The sequence below is a fragment of the Manis javanica genome, chromosome 1 (assembly GCF_040802235.1).
Source record: "Manis javanica isolate MJ-LG chromosome 1, MJ_LKY, whole genome shotgun sequence".
Lineage (NCBI taxonomy): Eukaryota > Metazoa > Chordata > Mammalia > Pholidota > Manidae > Manis > Manis javanica.
In genome coordinates this window covers 75,880,243-75,899,964 of record NC_133156.1, presented here as the reverse complement: position 1 = coordinate 75,899,964, position 19,722 = coordinate 75,880,243, and the positions used below count along the sequence as shown (strand labels likewise).

Genomic DNA, 19,722 nt, shown 5'->3' with positions numbered 1-19,722 from the left:
CATGCATCCCAAGAGGATGGGTGCACAAAGCTAAGGGTTGGAAGACCTGGGGTCTGGTCAGTTTCACCATTACTTAGGAGTTACTTAATCTCTCTGAACCTCCTGTGCTTTTATCTGTAGAACTGGGATATTCATACTTGCACTGCCTTCCTCAGAAGCATCATGAGGTAAGACATGAGGAATATCTTCTAAAATGTTAATAAAGTATACAAGTTAACAACCAGACGGAGAGAGACATAGGGTGAGGTCCCAAAGAAAGGAGGTTCTCTCCTTATGGAGCTTAGGGCCTGGCTCAGTGGCATCAGAGATCACTAGAAGACTAGAGCAGGTAAAATTAGAACAGTGCAAGAAAAGGTCCTCAGGTCCAAATGAGGTCCTTCCAGAAGCCATGGCCTGTGGCACTTGGGACACAAGTGGGAGATGACTTGAAGAGGAAGTTGATGAGGACACACTCGGCCAATGCCTGCTGGCTGCTGCGGCCCAGGGCTGGTTCCTGCTAGTTGGCTGAGGACGCGGCTCTCAGCAGAACCTTGGGGTCCAGGTTTCCCCTGGCCTGTATACACTTTTTTGTGTAAGAAATGGGGGTTCTTTCCTCAAGGCCCTTTACTTCCATTTTTGAGAAAACTGTCCTGATAAACTTACCTTGTTAGAATAAGATGTTTTCTTGACATATGCCTGAACAATTGTCATTACAAATATGAAAATGTAGTGAGTGCTCCTACGTGAATGGCATCCCTAGGGTTGTGTAGTGCAGTTCAGTCTAACCGGACCCTCAACGCCAACCAACCCCTTCACTGACCAGCACCTCAGGATTATTTCTTTCTTTATGACTACATTTAAAGTAATATCAGAACATAATGCCATTTTTAAGTTTTTAAGATCAAATTGAATATTACTGGTTTTCGTGCTTTTAGGCTGTACTCTTGGTAGGCTGGGATTTACCGGTTCTTTGAGGATCATTGACTTCCAGGAAGGATTTTACATTTACATTCGGCAGGCAGAAATTCAATATACATATATGTTATGTGCACTGTTCTGTTAAAGATCAAGCAGCCATTTAAAGAACAAACAAAATAGACTCTCAATTCACTGGGGTGCATTTTTTAGCCAAATCCTGTGGAGTAGAAGCTGAATTTGAAGAGAAAAAACTGTTTAGAAAGGTCGAATCCAGTTTTCCTTCCTCACACAGACCCTGTACCTATTTCTTGGGTGATGGCCCTCTTGTGAAATACTCAGTGATAATAGCTACCACTTAGTGGATTCCTGGCCCAGTACTCATACTCAGCTGAGCACTTTAACTGCATTACTGCATTTAATCCACTCAACCACCTTTTAAGATCAATACTGTTAGCTCACTTTACAGATGAGAAAACTGAGGATTCAGAGGGTGAGGTAATTTTGCCCAAAGTAAATAGCCAGGGGTCAGAGTTCAAACCCACTGCCTCAGGATCCATGGTAGAGCCATAGAGTCACCTTCTCTCAGACACGTCTTTCAGTTTCCTTGGATGATCAACAAAATGACAAATAGGACAGTGTGGTAAACCTTTTGAGCTGCTTGCAAGCCATGAAATACTTTATCTCTAAGTTGTAAGGCTTACCTTAGCACCAGAAGACATACCATTGAAGCCCAAACTGTAGGTGGTTTTTTTCTGTAGGATTAAGTGTGTCATTCAGCATCCTGAACATCATGTTTCTCAGAGCAAGTTTCTCTGGTACCATATTTTGAAAAGGAACTCAGCCAAATTAATCTCTTAAGTGAAGGCCAAGTAGTATTAACAAAATGTTCAAATTCCAATTTTAAAACTCAGGAAAATACTTCAGAGCTAAAACAATCCACACTCTTCTACCCAAATTACTGAACAAAATTTCCCCTACAAAGCCAAAGTTAGGTATTTTCATTTACTTAAATCCCTGACTCACCTCACCTGTCGTTATTGCTTCATTCTTTGTGATACTCCCCCTAGAGGCCTAGAAGAATTTGCTTCCTTAACTAGTGTTCTGGGAGGACGCGTTGGAGGTACAGCATTGATTTTTTTTGTCTGATTTGATGGCATCTGGTCTCTTTTTAACCGTGAAGGTGACATCATGGGAAAATGTGAAATCTGTTTAAAAACAACCACTACCCCACTGATGAAACAAAAAGCCAAAGGACGTACTGGTTTTATGACAATGAGCATTAAGGAAAACCCCTGAAACTAAAGCCCAGGGACTTAACGGCCTGACATGACTGACATCACAGATCCTGCCCACCCCGGGAAAATGACCCAGAAACATGAAGACTTTAGTCAGGATGCGATTGAGTTTCCTTAGTCCTTCTAAGAGAGAGAAAGAGAGAGAGAGAGAGAGAGAGAACCTCTGTTCCCTTTCAAAAAAATCAAATCAACAAAAAATAAAGCCAGGAAATCAAATATCATGAGTTCAGGTATTTATCTCATGAATTACTTAAAGTCTTTTAAGTTTTCTATCTCACATATATTTCTTATTACATATAAACAAGGTAATAAATTCCAAATAAGATCCTTGGAAGGTTTAGGTACAATAGGGTGAGCAACCATTCCCTGTTATTTTAGAACAGTTTGATCTAAATGAGCACATCTCAAAATGTTTCCTAAATGTCTAATGGAAATACCAATATAATAGCTCTTCCGACTGTAGCGGTGAGGGTGCCCAGGGGAGAGTTGGGGTAGGGGAGGAGGTAAGAGGGGAGTGTAAAACAAATTGGAAGCCTCCTTTTAACCTTCACCATATGTAGGGAAATTGCTCTCACTTAGAAAAAAAAAAGTTACCACCACTGCAAAAATTCATTTGCTGTATAGTTCCTCATCTGATTCAGCATTCTGGTTGCCTAGATACAGATGCAAACAAAAGTGCCTCCCTGACTGCAGAGAAACAGCCGGATAAACCTGATGGCCCCCTTCCTGGCTCAGCCAGTGACCAAGAAAAGCAAGCAAGTACTTTTAGACATTCCTATAAAAATAGAATATTTTGTTCAGCTTTAAAGCTTAGCGTTGTTCAGAGAGTTCTGAGTCCTGCAGGGGTTGCTTTTCTTTTCACTACCTACATTTCCTGTTTGTTCTGCTTTGACAAAGTGACTGATGATAGCACAAGCTGGAAATTTAAAGGGTTCTAATTTTTTAATAAATTCATTTTAATATATAAGGCTAAAAGTTGACAATTTCATAATTTATTTTTTATGAAGAGTCAAAAGAACTATGATGAATTCAAGGCATAGACTTTAGCTCTAACCTGAGAAAGAGAATAGCTAAATAGAATGTCTCTTTTATTGGTACTTGCTGTATCTTCTCCATTAATGAAAAAGGAAATTCAAAGCAGTGTCTTTAGACTTTGTAATTCTTGTATGCCTGACCAGTAAATGCAGGCTCTCATGATGCAAAGAGCACTGGAAAGCTAGTGTGATATCAAGAATTGATTTTTTGAGTCTCTTTTGGTTGTACCACATACTAGCTGTGTGACTTTCAGCTATTACTTCACCTCTATTTCCTCCTCTGTGAAACAGGCTAATTAGACTTAGCATACAAAGATGTGTAGTATGAATGAGCTGCTACAGTAAAGGATGCAGCAGGTAGGAAAGATTCAGTCATAGCTAAGATTATTATCATCATCTACATGATCTTGAGCAAATACATTACTTCTCTGATTCCCAGATTCCTCACCTACAAAAATAATCATCTCAAATTCTTTCTGTAATAAAGAAAGATTTCAGCTACTTAAGGTAACTAGTGTTATCCATAGGCAAAGGTAGTGATTCCTACCTACAGAACTGTTGGAAGAATGAAATCACATCATATATGTGAAAGTATTTTTATAGGCCATTAAGCCATAAAGGACCGTAACATTTTAAAGTATTGTATGAAATAGGTAAAAACTGACACATGCAAAAAGCCCCATAATAACCACCAATAATTACATTCTAGCTGGTAGGAATAGTGATAAAACAGAGCTGACTTCTATATTCAACAGCAAAGATATAAAAACTCAAATACTGTCTTACATAAAATATTGCATAGAAGAAGAAATATGCAACGTTAATATGGCTTTTGCTCTCGGTAGCAGAATTATGAGATTCTTTTTCTGTATCTTTGACTTTTCTATATTTTTCTAGATTTTCCTCTATCACCAGGTTTAACATTTGTTGCTTTAAAAGTATGTGAATGGTAGGTGTGTTTTTAAGAGGATACTATTAATGGTCTTCCAAATAAAACTTAAAAAGTAATGAAATTAAAATAAAACATATACATCCAAGAGTTTCACACCAGATGGAGAAAAGAAGACAATAACCCAGTAATTTAGTGTCTTTGGATACAATATTCACATACTCTTTCATTCCACAGATACTTACAAAGGGCTACTAGATCCCAAATTTAGTAAGGCCAGGGACCAGCTGGTCACTAAGGAGATACACAAACAGACCTCACAGGCCAGGGGTAGTGGTGGAAAGGTGAGAAGGGAAGAGCTGGCGTTAATAGGTGAGCAGCACAGGACGCAGCACTAGTCCAGCTGGAACCTGGAGTTAAAATGCAAATCGGAGCAGAAGACCAGTCATGTGCTCTAGGGAGTTAGGATGGTTTCCGTAACATGACACCTGGGTGCCCAGTGAGTCGGTGTATCCATTCTCAAGGGGAAGGCCTGGCTTCAGAGCATCAGACCTATTGCAAACCCCACTCGGCAACAGGGTGAGAGGGTCTGAAGCACTGTCGTGGTGGTTCACTGGCTTCATCCTCGGTGGCCGTGAGCCTGGTCTTAGCTGCCCACCCCTAAGTGGGCTACATCAGAGGCCTAACCACTGTCAGGTATTCTTTATTAGCTTTCTTGACGATGGACTTACTTTTTTTTTTTTTCTTAAGTTTTACTGAAGAAGAGAGGTTTTCAACTAAATTTCCTAGGCCTTAAATTAAGAAGAAGTGGTAGTCCCTTAGGCAGTTGCAAAAGGAATGATTTCTGCATGCATATTCTGCTCACCATTATAGTATACAATAACATAAATCAAGAAAAATATCCAAGTAATGTACTTGGTTTAAGTTTAAACTGAGGTGGAATACCACTCATATTCTCCCTATTGTACCTGTTCAGTGAAAGACTATTAAGTGAGGATAAATCTGTGTCCTGTTCTTACAAAAATAAAAGAACATTAGGGTTTAAAAGTTTCCGCATATGCAAAACACTGAGGCCATTTGGTATCCTCTTTCCTCCCAGAAATGCCGTAAAACTGTGAACTTTCATGCACATAGAACTTTATGATAAGACCATTTTAATGAACTAGTTAAGCATTTATATGACCAGCTGGCTAATAGTAGTAAGTTATGTACATAACTGTGCTCTGTACTTTCATTTCCTATTGAATATAGTCATCTGACATCCAAATTTCTTAGAAAACAAAATTACCTGGTTAGAATTATTTTTTAGTTTTGACTTTGTTTTTGAAAATTAGTTGATGCCTCTCAGAAATCAGCATTCAGGAATAATCTACCCTGTAAAGACCTCTTTAGTAACTCAGACAATAACCATTGGATTTTTCATTAAAAAATTGTCTAAGATGAATGAATAAAGAAGATGTGGTACATATATACAATGGAACACTATTCAGCCATAAGAAACAAATCCTATCATTTGCAACAATATGGATGGAGCTAGAGGGTATTATGCTCAGTGAAATAAGTCAGGCAGAGAAAGACAAATACCAAATGATTTCCCTCATTGTGTAGTATAACAACAAAGCAAAACTGAAGGAACAAAATAGCAGCAGACTCACAGACTCCAAGAAAGGACTAGTGGTTACCAAAGGGGAGGGGTAGGGGAGGGTGGGTGGAGAGGGAAGAAGGGGATTGTGGGATATCATGATTGGCACACATGGTGTGTGTGGGGTTACAGGGAAGACAGTGTAGCTCAGAGAAGACAAATAGGGACTCTGTGGCATCTTACTACACTGATGGACAGTGACTGCAATGGGGTATGGGGGCAGACTCCATAATAAGGGTGAATGTAATAACCACACTGTTTTTCTTGTGAAACCTTCATAAGAGTGTATATCAATGATATCTTAATAAAAAGAAAAAGAAAAAAAATTGTCTAAGAATAATCTATAGCTTTGACTTTTTCAGAAAGTTTTCCTGTGATACCAAATTTATGAAATGCAGTTCCCTGGTATCTTTCCAGAACTTGATTTTGGTTTTCCTTTGTAGTGATACAAATAGGGCACGTGCAAGATAAAAGTAACTGGGTTGGTGGTCTATGATCTATAGGATACATTCTATTTAAAATTATAACATTTATATAAGGATGAGATGGATAAGATTTCCCTGTTAAGTAGCTAATGATACATTTTAAACCCATAACCTTTGTTTTAGGTAAGATTATCTTCAGCCAACATGACAACCAAGAATTCTACAGATCTAGTCGAATATGTTGACAAGTAAGTCTGTAAATCACAACTAGTTTTAACTACATACTGTACTTAATGAGTTAGAGATTAGTGTCCGAATGAGATCTCTGAGTTCATCTAAACTAGTTGTCTGCTTTCAGAAGAGACCTCATTAAACCATCTCAGAAAGACAAACCTCTCTATGCTATTCCTTTCTGAATGACAGTGCAAACCAATTTTACTGCTTCCTTTAAAAAAAAAAACTTCTATAGATTCTTATAAATTTATGAATACAATAATGCATAGGCAATGATACTCAGGAAAATTTGAAATAAGTTATTCGTCAGAAAATTTTGTTTCTGCTGTTTCCAGTGCCACTCCTGGGGCTCATCCAGCGAAGGTCTACAGAACAGGGACAACTCCGGGGACTTGGAAATAAAACATAATACAGATACGTGGCCCATTGATGCAGTGTCCAAAAGGTCCTAGAATTCCATTTGTAAAGGCAGGATTGCAGAAGCAATTCATATTAATTTGAGTTGTTCTCTCTCCTGTATGTCCAAGGAGGATTTGGTCTCATGCACTCATTAATGTTTTCAGGGCACTTGGGATTTAGTATCAGGCCTTCCGCCGTTTCTGTCTGACCTCTCCAGTCAGTCCTAGAGTATCTCTTGGCGTTGGTTCTTTCCCTTGCTAAATGGAGAGGCTGGATTAGAAGCTCTCTAGGACCCACTGCAGCTTTAAACTAATTCTGATCCTAAAATATACCTCATGACCACAGAAGAAAAGTGACCAAACTAAATGAGTCAATGTTATGAAAAAAAATCTAAATATTGAGTTTTCTTTTTTGAATTACCTTTAACAATGAAGATGATAAAATTTTTAAATGCACTGATATTTATCACTGTGTTTGCGATTAAAAATTTCTGTTTCAGTTAACTGAATTTAACACATCGCCAAGAGTTCAACCACAGTGTTTCTTTTCATGCTGCCAATAACTTTTGTTTATTTATGTGATGAGGTTGTAATTTAGAGAAAATGGAGCCAAACAAGGGGAAAGGATTTTTTTAATGTTTAAAATTACAACATTTGAATAGATGACATTTTTATGAGTTAAAGACAATGATTTGGTATGCACAAAAGTAAGTATATATATCCAAAAATGGATATAATTGATAATTTTGCCACCCAAGGAGAAAAGGGAGACTTGTCCATGCCTGACTCTCCACATGACAAATGGAAAGTAGAGGTCATTCTTCTGATTTGTCGAATTCCGATACGAAGCCAAGGGGATTTCATTAGCCCAGGCTGGTGACCTTCATCTCAGGAGATGAGAGAACAAATTCCTCCTGGTTCTGCCTTATAAATCTATATGGGTATACTTATGGGTAATACTAAAATACTAAATATAACTAATAATACTAAAATATAAATGATACTAAATATAATAATACTAAAATAATAACAAATGAAAAAAGTAAAAATCCAGCAACAAAAGAGGTAATACACATCGTATGAAAAAGGGTTGGCTAGAGATATGCACATTAAAAAGAGAGGCAGGCTGAGGGTTCACAGGCCCTTCTCAGCCTCAGGCAGTTGGAACGCCACCCACACAGTATGAGTACTTGTTCTTAGGTCGTATTAATAATCCATGGAACAGGGGGAGGCGGAATGTTTGCAATCATTTATAGGACAATTATGGTAATATTATATTAATGGCAAAAAATAAATCCGATTTGCACATGTGTTCAATTCACAATAAATAGACATCCAGAGATTTCATGAAGTGTACGTGATGCTCATGTAAGCCTCACTGAGCAGAAAGGCAACAAAGCTCTTTTTCTTCTGCTGCTGGCAGGAGCACTGCATGGAGGCCAAGCACCTCAGGCTACTCTTGAATTTGCCTCAAGTCAGCTTTGTGGGCTTGAGAAAGGCAGCATCTTTTCTTCTCTGGACAATCTGCCTCTTCTCCAGAATGGGGTGAGGTTTGAAGGGATGGGTGATGAGCAGCCAGAGTCCCAAGGGCTGTCTGTATCCACGATAAGGTCCAGATTTCACTGCCAGGATGCAGATTAAAAAGCAGCCTCTTGCTCCTTCTGAACTCTGCCCACAGTTTTTCATAAACATTCTTTTATGTAATAAAGTGGCTAAGATTTAAGAACAAACATTATGCCCAGGATGGGATTTAATTTTGAACAAATTCTGCCTATAAATCTTTTTATTTTTCTTCAGTTGACCCTCTTTAAAAGAGTTTCTCACCACTGAGTCAAATAGTTCTAAGGTATCTTCCATCCCTAAGATTATTCGGTCTTCAAAAACTGGTTGTTACTGCTTATTCACTTAACAAATATTTATTGTGCATCTACTACACGCCAGGCACTATGGAGCTTCTGTTCTAGCAAGAGGAAGAGACATGCAATTTTAGATAGCTTGATGAAGGCAGGCTTCATTGAGAAGCTGGCAGTTGAGCAAAAACCAGGAGATGAAGGAATTGGCTTTGTGGACATGTGGGGACAGAGCAAAGTTTCTAAAGCTGGAAAATTCCTGTGGTGTCGCAGAAACAGCAAGAGAGTGAAGATGGCTGGACTAAAAAGGAGGGAAGTGTAAACCTGAAGTGTCCTGCTGTCTGAGCTAGGGAAATGAAATCATACTGAGGAGGAGTCTGGGCTGGGCGACAGCCAATACGTCTCTCAGGAGTACATTTTGGGAAGATAGAGTCTGGTTAACAGCCAAACAATGGTATTTAAAATTTGGATACATAAGACTTTCAGTATGTCAAATGAACAAAATAATAAATGGTTAATGATTTCTCTTTGTGAGTAGAATATGGCATTCAGGGTCTAGAACATATTCATTTTCAAGGTTTTTTCTTAGTGCTATGGCAGACAGTCACTATACCGTGATTTACTGTCTCTGTTGCTACATGAAGATGACGTATTTCACATGACAGTCCATGAGAAAAGGGAGAATAAACACTGTTGGTTGAGCTATGGGGTGCATGTTAGGTTGGAGATCTTTTGAGTTGTATTTTACAATATCACACCCATCTTTGAGGGCAACTAGCTCCCAGGTTGGAAAGCCCAAAATAATCTGTGTAGCTTATGAAGAAAGGGAAACGTGGGGCATTCTTGGTTGTTGGCAAGTTTTTATTACTTGGTGGACTCTCTCCCCCCTATGCATAGTGCCCTGGCCCCACTGCCCGTACTCACTGTTGGAGCTCCCAGCTCTTGCTCTGTGTTAACCTTCTCATTTGATACTCCCAATAACCCCAAGAGGTGGACAGTGTCATTATTTTAAAGATGAAGACACCGGGATTCACAGGAGTCAAATATTTGCCCAAGGCACACAGTGCTGTCACAGAACCAAGATTCTAACCCAGAAATCTATGTCCATGATACACCAAAGTCCACACTCCCTGCCAGCTATCCTCTTCACACACACACACACACACACACACACACACACACACACACACACACACACACACACACACACACACACACACACACACACACAGGCACCCTGGGACCTCATCACTTCCAGCCCTCCCTGGAGCAGGGAAGATGTGAGGCCACTGCAGATTTCTGCTTCCTCCAAAGGTGCCCCTTTGTGGGTTGTAGGCATCTTGGACTCACAGCATCTTAGCTGTACCTGGGCACCCCTGCCATCAGACACAGTGCTGTGCTTTATTCTTCCCTCTAGCATTTTCTCACTGCCCCTGGCCTGTGGTGGACAAGGCTGGCTGTGGGCAGACGCAGCTACAGGGACCAGGCATCAGCCACAGCAGCCCCCACACCAGTCAGGGCCGGAGCTGCCCCATCAGGCATGTCCCTCCTGCCCTGGGAGGCTCTCTGGATTCTCACCACACCTACAATTTCCTGCTCAAGTGGCAGAACTGTGCTGAGGTCGGGCAGAGTCCCTTCTCAGTTCCTGAAGATGCCCATCTCAAAAACGCAGAGAGCAGTGAGCCAAACCGGAGCGCCTGGGGTGAAAAGCACAGGATGTGGGGAGTAAGTTATGTATTTTATATATATGTAAAAGCAGAGGAATAAACATATCTTGTCTCTCTGAGAAAAATAAATATGACAGTAGGAGCTACTAGTTGGTCTAAACAAAGCTGCTGTGATACAAGGAAAAGAGTCAAAGAGCCAGGTTAAGTTGTTTCCAGCTGAGTTCCTAATAATCTACAAGCCTCAATTTCCAACTAAATTCAGAAAAACTTTCTTACATCAGGGGCAGTCATGGGGATGAAGTGAAATAATGTTATGAAAGTGATATAATGACTTCAAGTGTTACACAGAAATAAGCAGTGTACTAGCAAATTCCCTACATTTCTCCTGAGCCAGGAACTGCCCTCAAATAATCTAGCACCTGTATTAGTTCCCTACGGCTGCCGTAACACGGCACCACAACCTGAGTGGCTTCAAGCAGCTGATGTTCATTGTCTCACAATCCTGGAGGTCTCAAGTCTGAAATCCAGGGGCCGGAAGGCCTGGTTCCTTCCCGGGGCTTCGAGGGAGTCTTTCTCAATCTCCTCTCCCAGCTTCGGGAGGCAGCCGGCAGGCCCTGTGCTCCCTGGCTTCCAGATGCACCACCCCACTCTCTGCCTCCATCATCACAGCTAATACTTGTGTCTCTGTCTTCACAAGGCCATCTTCATATAAGGACATCAGTCATACCAGATCAGGGGCCCACCTCACCCTAGTATGGCCTCATCTTAACTAATTACATCTGTAATAACCTACTTCCAAATAAGAGCACATTCTGAGGTACTAGCGGTTAGACATCAACATATCTTTTTGTGGGGACACAATTCAGCCCATAACACCATCTAATAACTACTAATAATTATAATAACACACATATGACTCTTGAAGACATACAAAGCACTTCAGCAACATTATGTAAATTAATATCTTTCAGCCAGCTGGGTAGGGCGGGAGTCGCGATCTCCACAGGAAAGACAAGGAGCTCTCTTTGCACAACTGAAGAGAGGTTAAAGGTACTAAGTGGTCGAGGCAGAACTTGAACCCTGGTCTTTGACTTCAACTACACTGTTCTTTCCCCTGGAGACTCATATAAGTAACACACACAACCAAAATAGCAAGGTAATATGGGAGTGTCTCAACAGCATTACAAAAAGCTATAAGAACTCCAAATATTATCAAAACAATTTGCTGCTGCAGTTTACATGGTTACCTGACATCCACCACACCCTCATTCACAAAAGACTCTGGAATTTGCAACGTGATTGCCTCCACAAGAAAGCCCATCACAGCAGATGCATCACTAATTCTGGAATTTTACTGAGAATTTTACTGAACTTGAGTAGTTTGCCTCGTGTAGTCTGTAACTTTTCACTGAACAAGATCCACAACCAGTCTTTCTCCAGCCTTTTGTTGGCCATGTCCCTGCTTGGGGTCCTCTCCTTTCCAGGCTCCTCTACACAGACCCTGTGCAGGCCCAACCCCAGTGGCCTTGGTCCGCTTCTTCTGGACTGTGCCCACCGAAACCTGGTACCTCCCTCACCCGCCTAGAACATCCAGCCCTATGTAAAAGTCAGCAGTGGAGACTTCTATAGCCACCAAAATCCATCTGCCAGGGTGCTTAGAAACAAGCAATGAAGAAACTATAGAAAATGTATTTTCAATTTCATCACTCTGCACACAAACTCACAGATTATTTCTGTGAGGCACCAAATGTTCCAAAAAATTTCACTTACACACACACACACACACACACACACACACACACACACACACACACACACACACACAAACATTTTGCAGGCTCTAGCACTGAGAATATAACTAGTCATAAATTAAAATCTTCTCCAGTTATACTCTTTCATGTTCCAGAGAAGGATTTAAATTTTCAAAATGTTGAGTTGTGTTACTGGTTGCCAAAATGATTATCAGAATCTCCTAGGTAAATTTAGTGCTCTATTCACAAGAACAGAACAGGCAGAGAAGTGAGAGGTTCTATGTACCAACACATCTGCCAGCGACAAACAGCACAGCTGGTGCAAGTCACACCGAATTGCAGAGAAACAGAACTCAGTTTGTGGAAAATCTGTTCAGATGTCATTGTCAGCTACATAAGCGATGATTTATGTAAAGCCCAAATACCTCTCTGAAAAGGCCCCCTAGGAATTCTTCCTCTTGTGGTTAGTAACTCCATCTGGACTAGTCTGGAATATTCAGTTATTTCTTCCCTTTCATAGTTAAATTTATATATAAGTCCCATTGACATACCATATTAATAGAGCAGTTGCTTTATTTTTTTATTTGTTTACTGAGAGAATCAGAGTGGCCACATCTTGTTACTAGTAGTGAAAGGCCTCCGTTTTTAACCTTTGGGATGATCAATGATTTGAACAATGGTATCATGAGGAATCTCTCTTAGAAGACTAAGAATGCTCACATATGTTTTTCTAGTTGTTGATTTGGAAAGGTCAGTAGGAAAACAATGTTCTCTTTTTTTATGGTAATGGAAATAGAAAAAAAACATAAGCTGTTTATCTTGTAGGAATCATGCATAGAAATACACAGAGCTTCACTTGGTACCTCATTAAGCATCATTAATAAATAATATTCCAATCAATAGTAAATCTTAGCATGAAAAGAAATTTCAAAAAGGAATGCTCTCTACTTAAATGTAACTTCTAAAAATAAAATTTAAAAACTAAAGGAAACTATACAGTCCAGCATTTCTATGCCACTTATTGTCCCCATGGTTGCAGGTAAATACATCTGCATCACACCAGATACTACCCTCCTTAGAGACTTCCTTCAGTGTGCCAAAGAGCAACGTTGAGGCCAATTCTGACAGGCAGGACCACAGAGTGGCATCTGAGGTGCCAGCACTGTTCTACTGACCCCTCTGTTGGCCTAGGTCTGATTCCTTGTGCTCTGAGTGCAATCTTGACTCCAGTCAAGAGCACACCTGAAGAGTAGGTGCACATGGGCCCCTCGTAACCCAGACTGCAGTGTGGCTGGCTGTCCAGCATTGGTTTCACGACCCTATAAAACGTTTCTTACAACTTATTTGAGAATTTACGATGATGCAGTGAAGTAGACCCTGTTAGCCCTGCTTAAAGAACTAACTGAAACACTTGTGTAGCAAGTGGTGGAACCTGTAATCTATCCTGTCTATTGCCTTCCAACTTGCCAAGTTGCTTCTGAATGTCCACAGAACTTGAGAGCTTACATTCCATATCTCGGACTTCAGCACTTCATTGTATATCCTGCTTTATATTATTCACTGATTTGCATGAACAGTGGTAACTAAATCAGTGGTGTTCAGTCTTTAGAATACATGAGAATCACCTAAGTACTTATTCAAAATACTATTGCTCTGTCCCCCGCAACCCTGAAGACTTTGATTTACAAGGTCCACAGTGGAGCAAAGGAATCTGTACTGTAAGAACTCCCTATCTTCCCAAACCCCCATGAAAATAATTCAAGTTTCTTTGAGAAACACTAAATTAGATCAAGTTCCGTAAGGGACGGACCATTATATAGTGGGCATGGATAGAGCAGACATTATATTTACTGATATATTTCTATTTAACTGATACAGTTGTTAGAGGTACAGCACTTTCAGCTGCATGTCACAAAAATTTGAACCAAAAAGGCACAAATGTAAGGACATTGATTAGCTTACATTTTGAAAAAATCTAGATTTGGTTAATGTAGAGTCTTTAGCATCATCATCAAGCATCCAGGTGTTTTCTATCTTTCCTTCCTGCTGTCCTCTTCTCCATTGTGATTCCAGGACAGCGTCAGGGGTCCCAGGCATCACACACAGACATGATTGGCATCTGGCAAAGAAGGGAGTTTCTTCTCATGTATCTCTTCTGGAAGGCCAGAACCTACCCAGAAGCCCCACAACATCTTTCCCCTTCCACCTCACTGGACAGAACTGTTTCACATGCTTCTACATAATTCAGTTGCATCTCAACCTAGAAGAATGGGACCACATGATTAGCTTGCCCTCCTTGAAGAACATGGAGGACAGGAAGATGAACAAAATCAGGCAGAGGGGGGCTGGCTCTGAAGAAGGTAACCAACAGTGACTGCCACACTGGGGACACCTAAGAGAAAACACATTCTGAGGAATGCAGCACAGTTTACAAGTGTCTATATGTACACCGAAGACTGGAGATCACATACCCTTTCACAGGCACATCCAAACTGTAGATTGTCCCAAGGCCAGAAAGACACACTAGCCCAAGGGAAAGAGCAAGCAAACCCACAGTCCACCACTAGGCTGTGTCACGATCAACAGGGCCTGACACCCTCTTCATTTCTGTGACCCATACATCTAATCGAGGGGGAGCACTGCCAGTATGTCAGGGTTTTAGAGGAATGCATTTTATATACATGAGGTTCCAATTGGTAATTTTCTGGAAGAACATTTTTGAGCCAAATGAGTGGTAGATGGAATCTCATGAGACCCTTAGCAAAGCCTTCTTGGTCCCTAGGTGGGCAGGTGCTAGGAAAGAGGAATCTCACTCAGTCTGAGGCTATTTTGTCCTGCTCAAGAGTGGATACTGAAAACCTTAAGGCTCTACCTACTTACAGCTTTATGGAACCATTTTTCCTCCAGTTTTCTAACTGATCCTTAAGGGTGCAAACAGTCCAGCTAGAGAAGTCAGTCAGTCAACATTTATTGATCATTTACTATGTACCAGGCACTCTTCTCAGTTTTGGGGACACTGTGGAGAACCAGTTAGATACAGCAACTGCATACAGGAGCTTTCATTCTACAACAGAGGGCAAAATAAGAACAAACACAAGTAAGTAAGTCTAGGTGATGGATGACAAATGTCTTGAAGAAAATGAAATGGGGTATTATGATAAAAAGCGAATGACAGAGAGGCTTGTCTGAAGAGAGGATATTGGAATTGAGACCTAAACAATGAGAAGGAGGCAGCTATGAAGTGACTTCAGGGAAAAGCATTCTGAGAAAAAGGAACAGCAAGTGCCAAGGCTCAGAGCTAAGAAATAGCTTGGTGTGTTTGAAGGACAGAAAGAAGACAAACATGATGCTGAATAGAGGGAAGGGAGGGAAGAATGGGATGAGATGAGGTGGGAAAGGAGAATGAGGATTTCATTCTCAGAAATGGTAAAGCTATCAGAGGGCCTTAAGTGGGCAAGAGTTACCACACTTTTAGAAAGACTACTCTAGCTGCTATATGGAGGATGCGCTCTTTGTTCAGATGCAAAGCAGAGGACACAACGGTGGCCAGGACAAAGAGAGAAAGAAAGAACTAAGGAAAGAGTGGATATGGGGCCTGGGGACACTTCTGTGTCATTTCTGCTGTCCCTCTATTAGGTCACATGAGCAGCATTAATCAGAGTGTGTCCCCTGCTTCTGTTTGTTCTCTCTTGGAATGATAGAAATACATGGGAGTTCACATTTGATTTTGGAGTCAGACACATGCAAATGTCAAATTCTGACCTTGACATCTCCAAGTTGTTTGTTCCTTCTTCTGTCTGGTAAATTTCCTCACTTTGATCTTCTAAATCACTAGTTCATTCTTTAGCTATTTCTTCTGTCATATATATATATGCCATCTTTTATTCTTATTTCAACTATTATATTTTTCATGCCTTATATTTCTATGTATAATTTTTGTTTTCTAGTTTTTTGTTTTCATTTTGCTAATATCTTCCCTTATCTTTCAATTTTGTTTATTAGCCTTTAAAAATTTTCTTGTTACATATCTGTGTTTTTCTTAGGTTAGGAATCTGTAATCCAGTAGATTATTGGCTAGTTGGTTTTCAAAAAGACTGTGCTCCTCAAATGTCCTGTTGTTTTGGCTTGCGAGTTCATTTTCCCCTGGGGATTTTAGCCACACTCTGCTTTCCAATGTCTTGTCACCTCCAATAAACTCATGAGGTGGGGTATAGATGAGGCCCAGGCACACTTCCCATCTTACAAAATAACTTGTCCTGTCAGGCTTTCTCCTTTGTTTCCTCAGGAAGAACTAACATTAGAGCAGTTGCTTTCCTACCCGGGAGCTTGAGGAGATAGGACAGTGTAGATACAACTCCCAAGGTCAGTGGCTCTCCAAGATTTTGTTCTTGTACTCAGCTTCCTACTAACACAGGTCTTCTGTCTCGCCTGACTTCCTGTTGAGGACCCTCAGACTAGTGTCTGAAATTTCACGTGAATGGAGCAGTGTCCCAAGGCAGTGGAGATGAAGAAGCAAAAGCAGAGTACAAGGCTCCTCTTCCCCACTTTACCCTCCCACAGCCATGATGAGACACTTGAGGTTGGTTTGCCTGGGAACAGGCTCTGAGACACAGACTGGTGAGCAGAAGGCTTTTATGGAGTGCTCTGGGATCACACCTGTGGAAGGGAAGGAAAAAGAATTGGGAAAAAGAAAATTATTGTGATGATGCAAAATCCACAAAGATTTTAGCTTACCCCACAGGGAGCTCTGAAGCTGAGATGCGCCTTGAAAGCTGTTCTGAGATGGAGCAAATGTGCCAGGCCTTTACACCCACACACTGACCAATCACTGAATTTGAGCTGCCTCAGGAAGTGGGCATGACCCAGACAAGGTGAATCTCTTCACTAAGGCAGTTCCCAGACAAAGCCAGCAGCGGAGATCTGCTGGCCAGAGGCACTCCCAGAGGTTGGAGAAAACAGTCCTTCCTTCCTAAAAGGGGAGCTGGGTGGTACCTACACAGCACCCACTACACCACCCCAAACATTCACCAGTTTGAAACAGCCCCCACTTCCCAGGAGTTTTTCATTTTTCTCTTTTTCTTTCTAAGTCTTCAAGATTGTAGGAGGGAAGGAGGATGGGAAGCCAGTAGTCAAGGCTAGTTCAGCATTTCGATGGGGACCACAGTGGCCACAGCGTACTTATGCTCCTGAGGAACTATGTAGCTCATTTCCTTTCTTGGTGTGTTATGTCGCACATGATCTGTCACGACCCTCTGGGGCAGATTTTCTTTAGTTGACTTGTTCACTCTAGGTCTTAACTCTCTTGCTTACTGAGAGCTTAAATTTTCCTGGGAGGCTGAAGCTAAGTGAGTCTCCTGAAGACCAACCAGAGCTGAGCAGAGGAGCACTGTGGTCGAAGGAGCCTCCCCTGAGGGCTATGTGGAGACCCAGGCCCTCAGGCAAGGGGAATGGCAATATTTTCCATAGGACCAAAGTCTGTCCTCTGAGCCCCACAGAAACCCCCACTCACACCTAGATACCCACCTCAGAGCAAGTCCAGACTTGGTTTCCAACAAATTATTCTGATGGCAGCATGAGGAGAGGGTTCAAGGGTAGGTGCCACTGGAGACAGAAGCCAGTTAGATAATTGTGACAGTGAGGTAGTTTTAAATGACCACAAATTCTTTGATACTCCATTACTCAAGAACTGGAGCCCAATTCCCCTTCCTTTGAGTGGAGGCTGAATTTAGTGACTTGCTTAAGGAAAAGCACGAAAGCACAAGTGAGTGTGTATGACTTCAGAAACTAGGTCACAGAAGAAAGCGAAGTAAATAAACAAACATAACAAAAGTTACTCCTCTGTCAAGAAATGTATTAGTGAAGGAAAAGAGTAATATACTAGTGCTGAGACAGGCTATCGGGGTTTTGTACATCCTAATACTAACTATCCATAGCTCTTGTCCTTTTCCTTTTCTAATTTACTTTGTTAACTTTTGTTGAACTCTCGTTAATCTTTGCTTTGGAGCTATCATTTCTGCCAGCTTAGCAGGCAGCCCTCTCCTCAATATAGAATTACCAGGCATGAAATTTATGTGGACCCAATTTAGCCTGTTGGAATATTGGGTAAAATATAAGGCAATTCCTGCTTGGGAAACATGAGAAATGCATGATTCGAGATGAAGGCATAAGTCAGATCTGATTCTTAGGTGAGACATAAACCATGATTCTATCCACGCAGATGCTTCAAACCCTACCAAATTCTTGCAGGGAAAAAAATATAGGCGTAGAATTAAGGGTGCAGGTTCTGATTCTGGCTCCTGCAGCTCACTCATGTAACATCCTGGCATTGTTTCCTTTTCCTGACCAGGGGTCAATGTTTTCTGCCTGTCATTCCAAACACTCAGAGAAGTCAGCCAGCAGAAAGACTGAAGAGCCAGGAGCGCACCATAGCTTTCCTTCTTGAACGAGCCTTCCGCATCAAGGCAGACATCGCTGCTTGTCTTCAGGCGACCCATGGCTTTCGAAAAGAGGAGTCACTCGCCAGGAAGCTACTGGAAAACCATATCCAGACCATCACCAGCATTGTTAAAAAACTCAGCCAAAACATTGAGGTAGTTCTTTATTTCCTATATGTTGGCAGTATTGGTTGGCAAGGCATCAATGTCATTTTACAACTACAGAAATGAGTTGCTATTGTTTAAGTTTAAATGATTACAATATAGTTTACCCAGAGGGAAACAGTCAAAATTTTCAACTGCTCATTTATGCCACAAGAGAAGGAAATTCTATTAAAAACTGTTCAGTGAGTATCTATTTTGTGACAGCAAACCCAATTGTTAAACATTATGTCAGACATTATGCTAAGATTCTTATTTTAATCTAAAGTTCCAAGATTCTACTTATGTGATAATTTCAAAAAGAGGTTGTCATAATGCATTGGGAATGATGGCTCATGGGTCCATCACAATATGACTGCAAAGATTTCTCTGGCCCCATCTCCCAACCCTCTCTCTCACTCTAGCCGCACTGGCCTCCCAGATCTTTCTAGAACATACCAAACATGCTCTGGCTACAGGGCTTTTGCACTTGCTTTTCACTCTGACTGGATCATCTTCTCCTAGATATTCCTATGATGTTCTTCATTTCCTTCCGGTCTCTCTGCTCAAAGATCACTTTATCAGAGAGATTTCTTTGACACTCTACCAAATAGCACCCCTCCCAATGCCAACAATTCATTATCTCCTTTACACACACACACACACACACACACACACACACACACACACACACACACACACATACACTATCTCTATGATGCAGATCACTGTGATAAGCAAACTACCATGGTCTGTATTGGTTTACTATTTGTTTTCCTCTTCTAAAATATAATCTCCATGAGGGCAGGGACTTGTTTTGTTTCACTGCTAAATCCCACACGAGGTGATGACAGAGCTTAGTAGTTAGCATTTTGTAAAAATTTCCTGAGTGAATGAATGAATGAATGAATGATGTTTAAAGTACTGAAGGAAAAATAGGGTTTCTGATTAAAAAAAAAAATGCTTGAGTTAAACCAAGATAATAGTGTTCTACTGCAATTTTTTCCAAGCAGTTAAAGGTGCATGGACACAATGGATCTGTGGAGGCAACTTCTAGACAAGGAT

At 41.0% G+C, this 19,722-nt stretch overlaps 1 protein-coding gene across 1 annotated transcript in view; it reads left to right on the top strand.

Annotated features, from left to right (window-relative positions):
• Nucleotides 1-2,865: 2,865 nt before the first annotated feature.
• FAM81B (family with sequence similarity 81 member B) overlaps nucleotides 2,866-19,722 on the top strand; it is a 38,967-nt gene continuing 22,110 nt past the window's right edge. Inside the window, exons 1-3 of the mRNA XM_037012046.2 lie at nucleotides 2,866-2,947; nucleotides 6,366-6,430; nucleotides 18,429-18,672. Coding sequence (XP_036867941.2) covers nucleotides 6,387-6,430; nucleotides 18,429-18,672 — 288 coding nt within the window. The 5' untranslated portion in view covers nucleotides 2,866-2,947; nucleotides 6,366-6,386. The remainder of the gene's footprint in view (nucleotides 2,948-6,365; nucleotides 6,431-18,428; nucleotides 18,673-19,722) is intronic.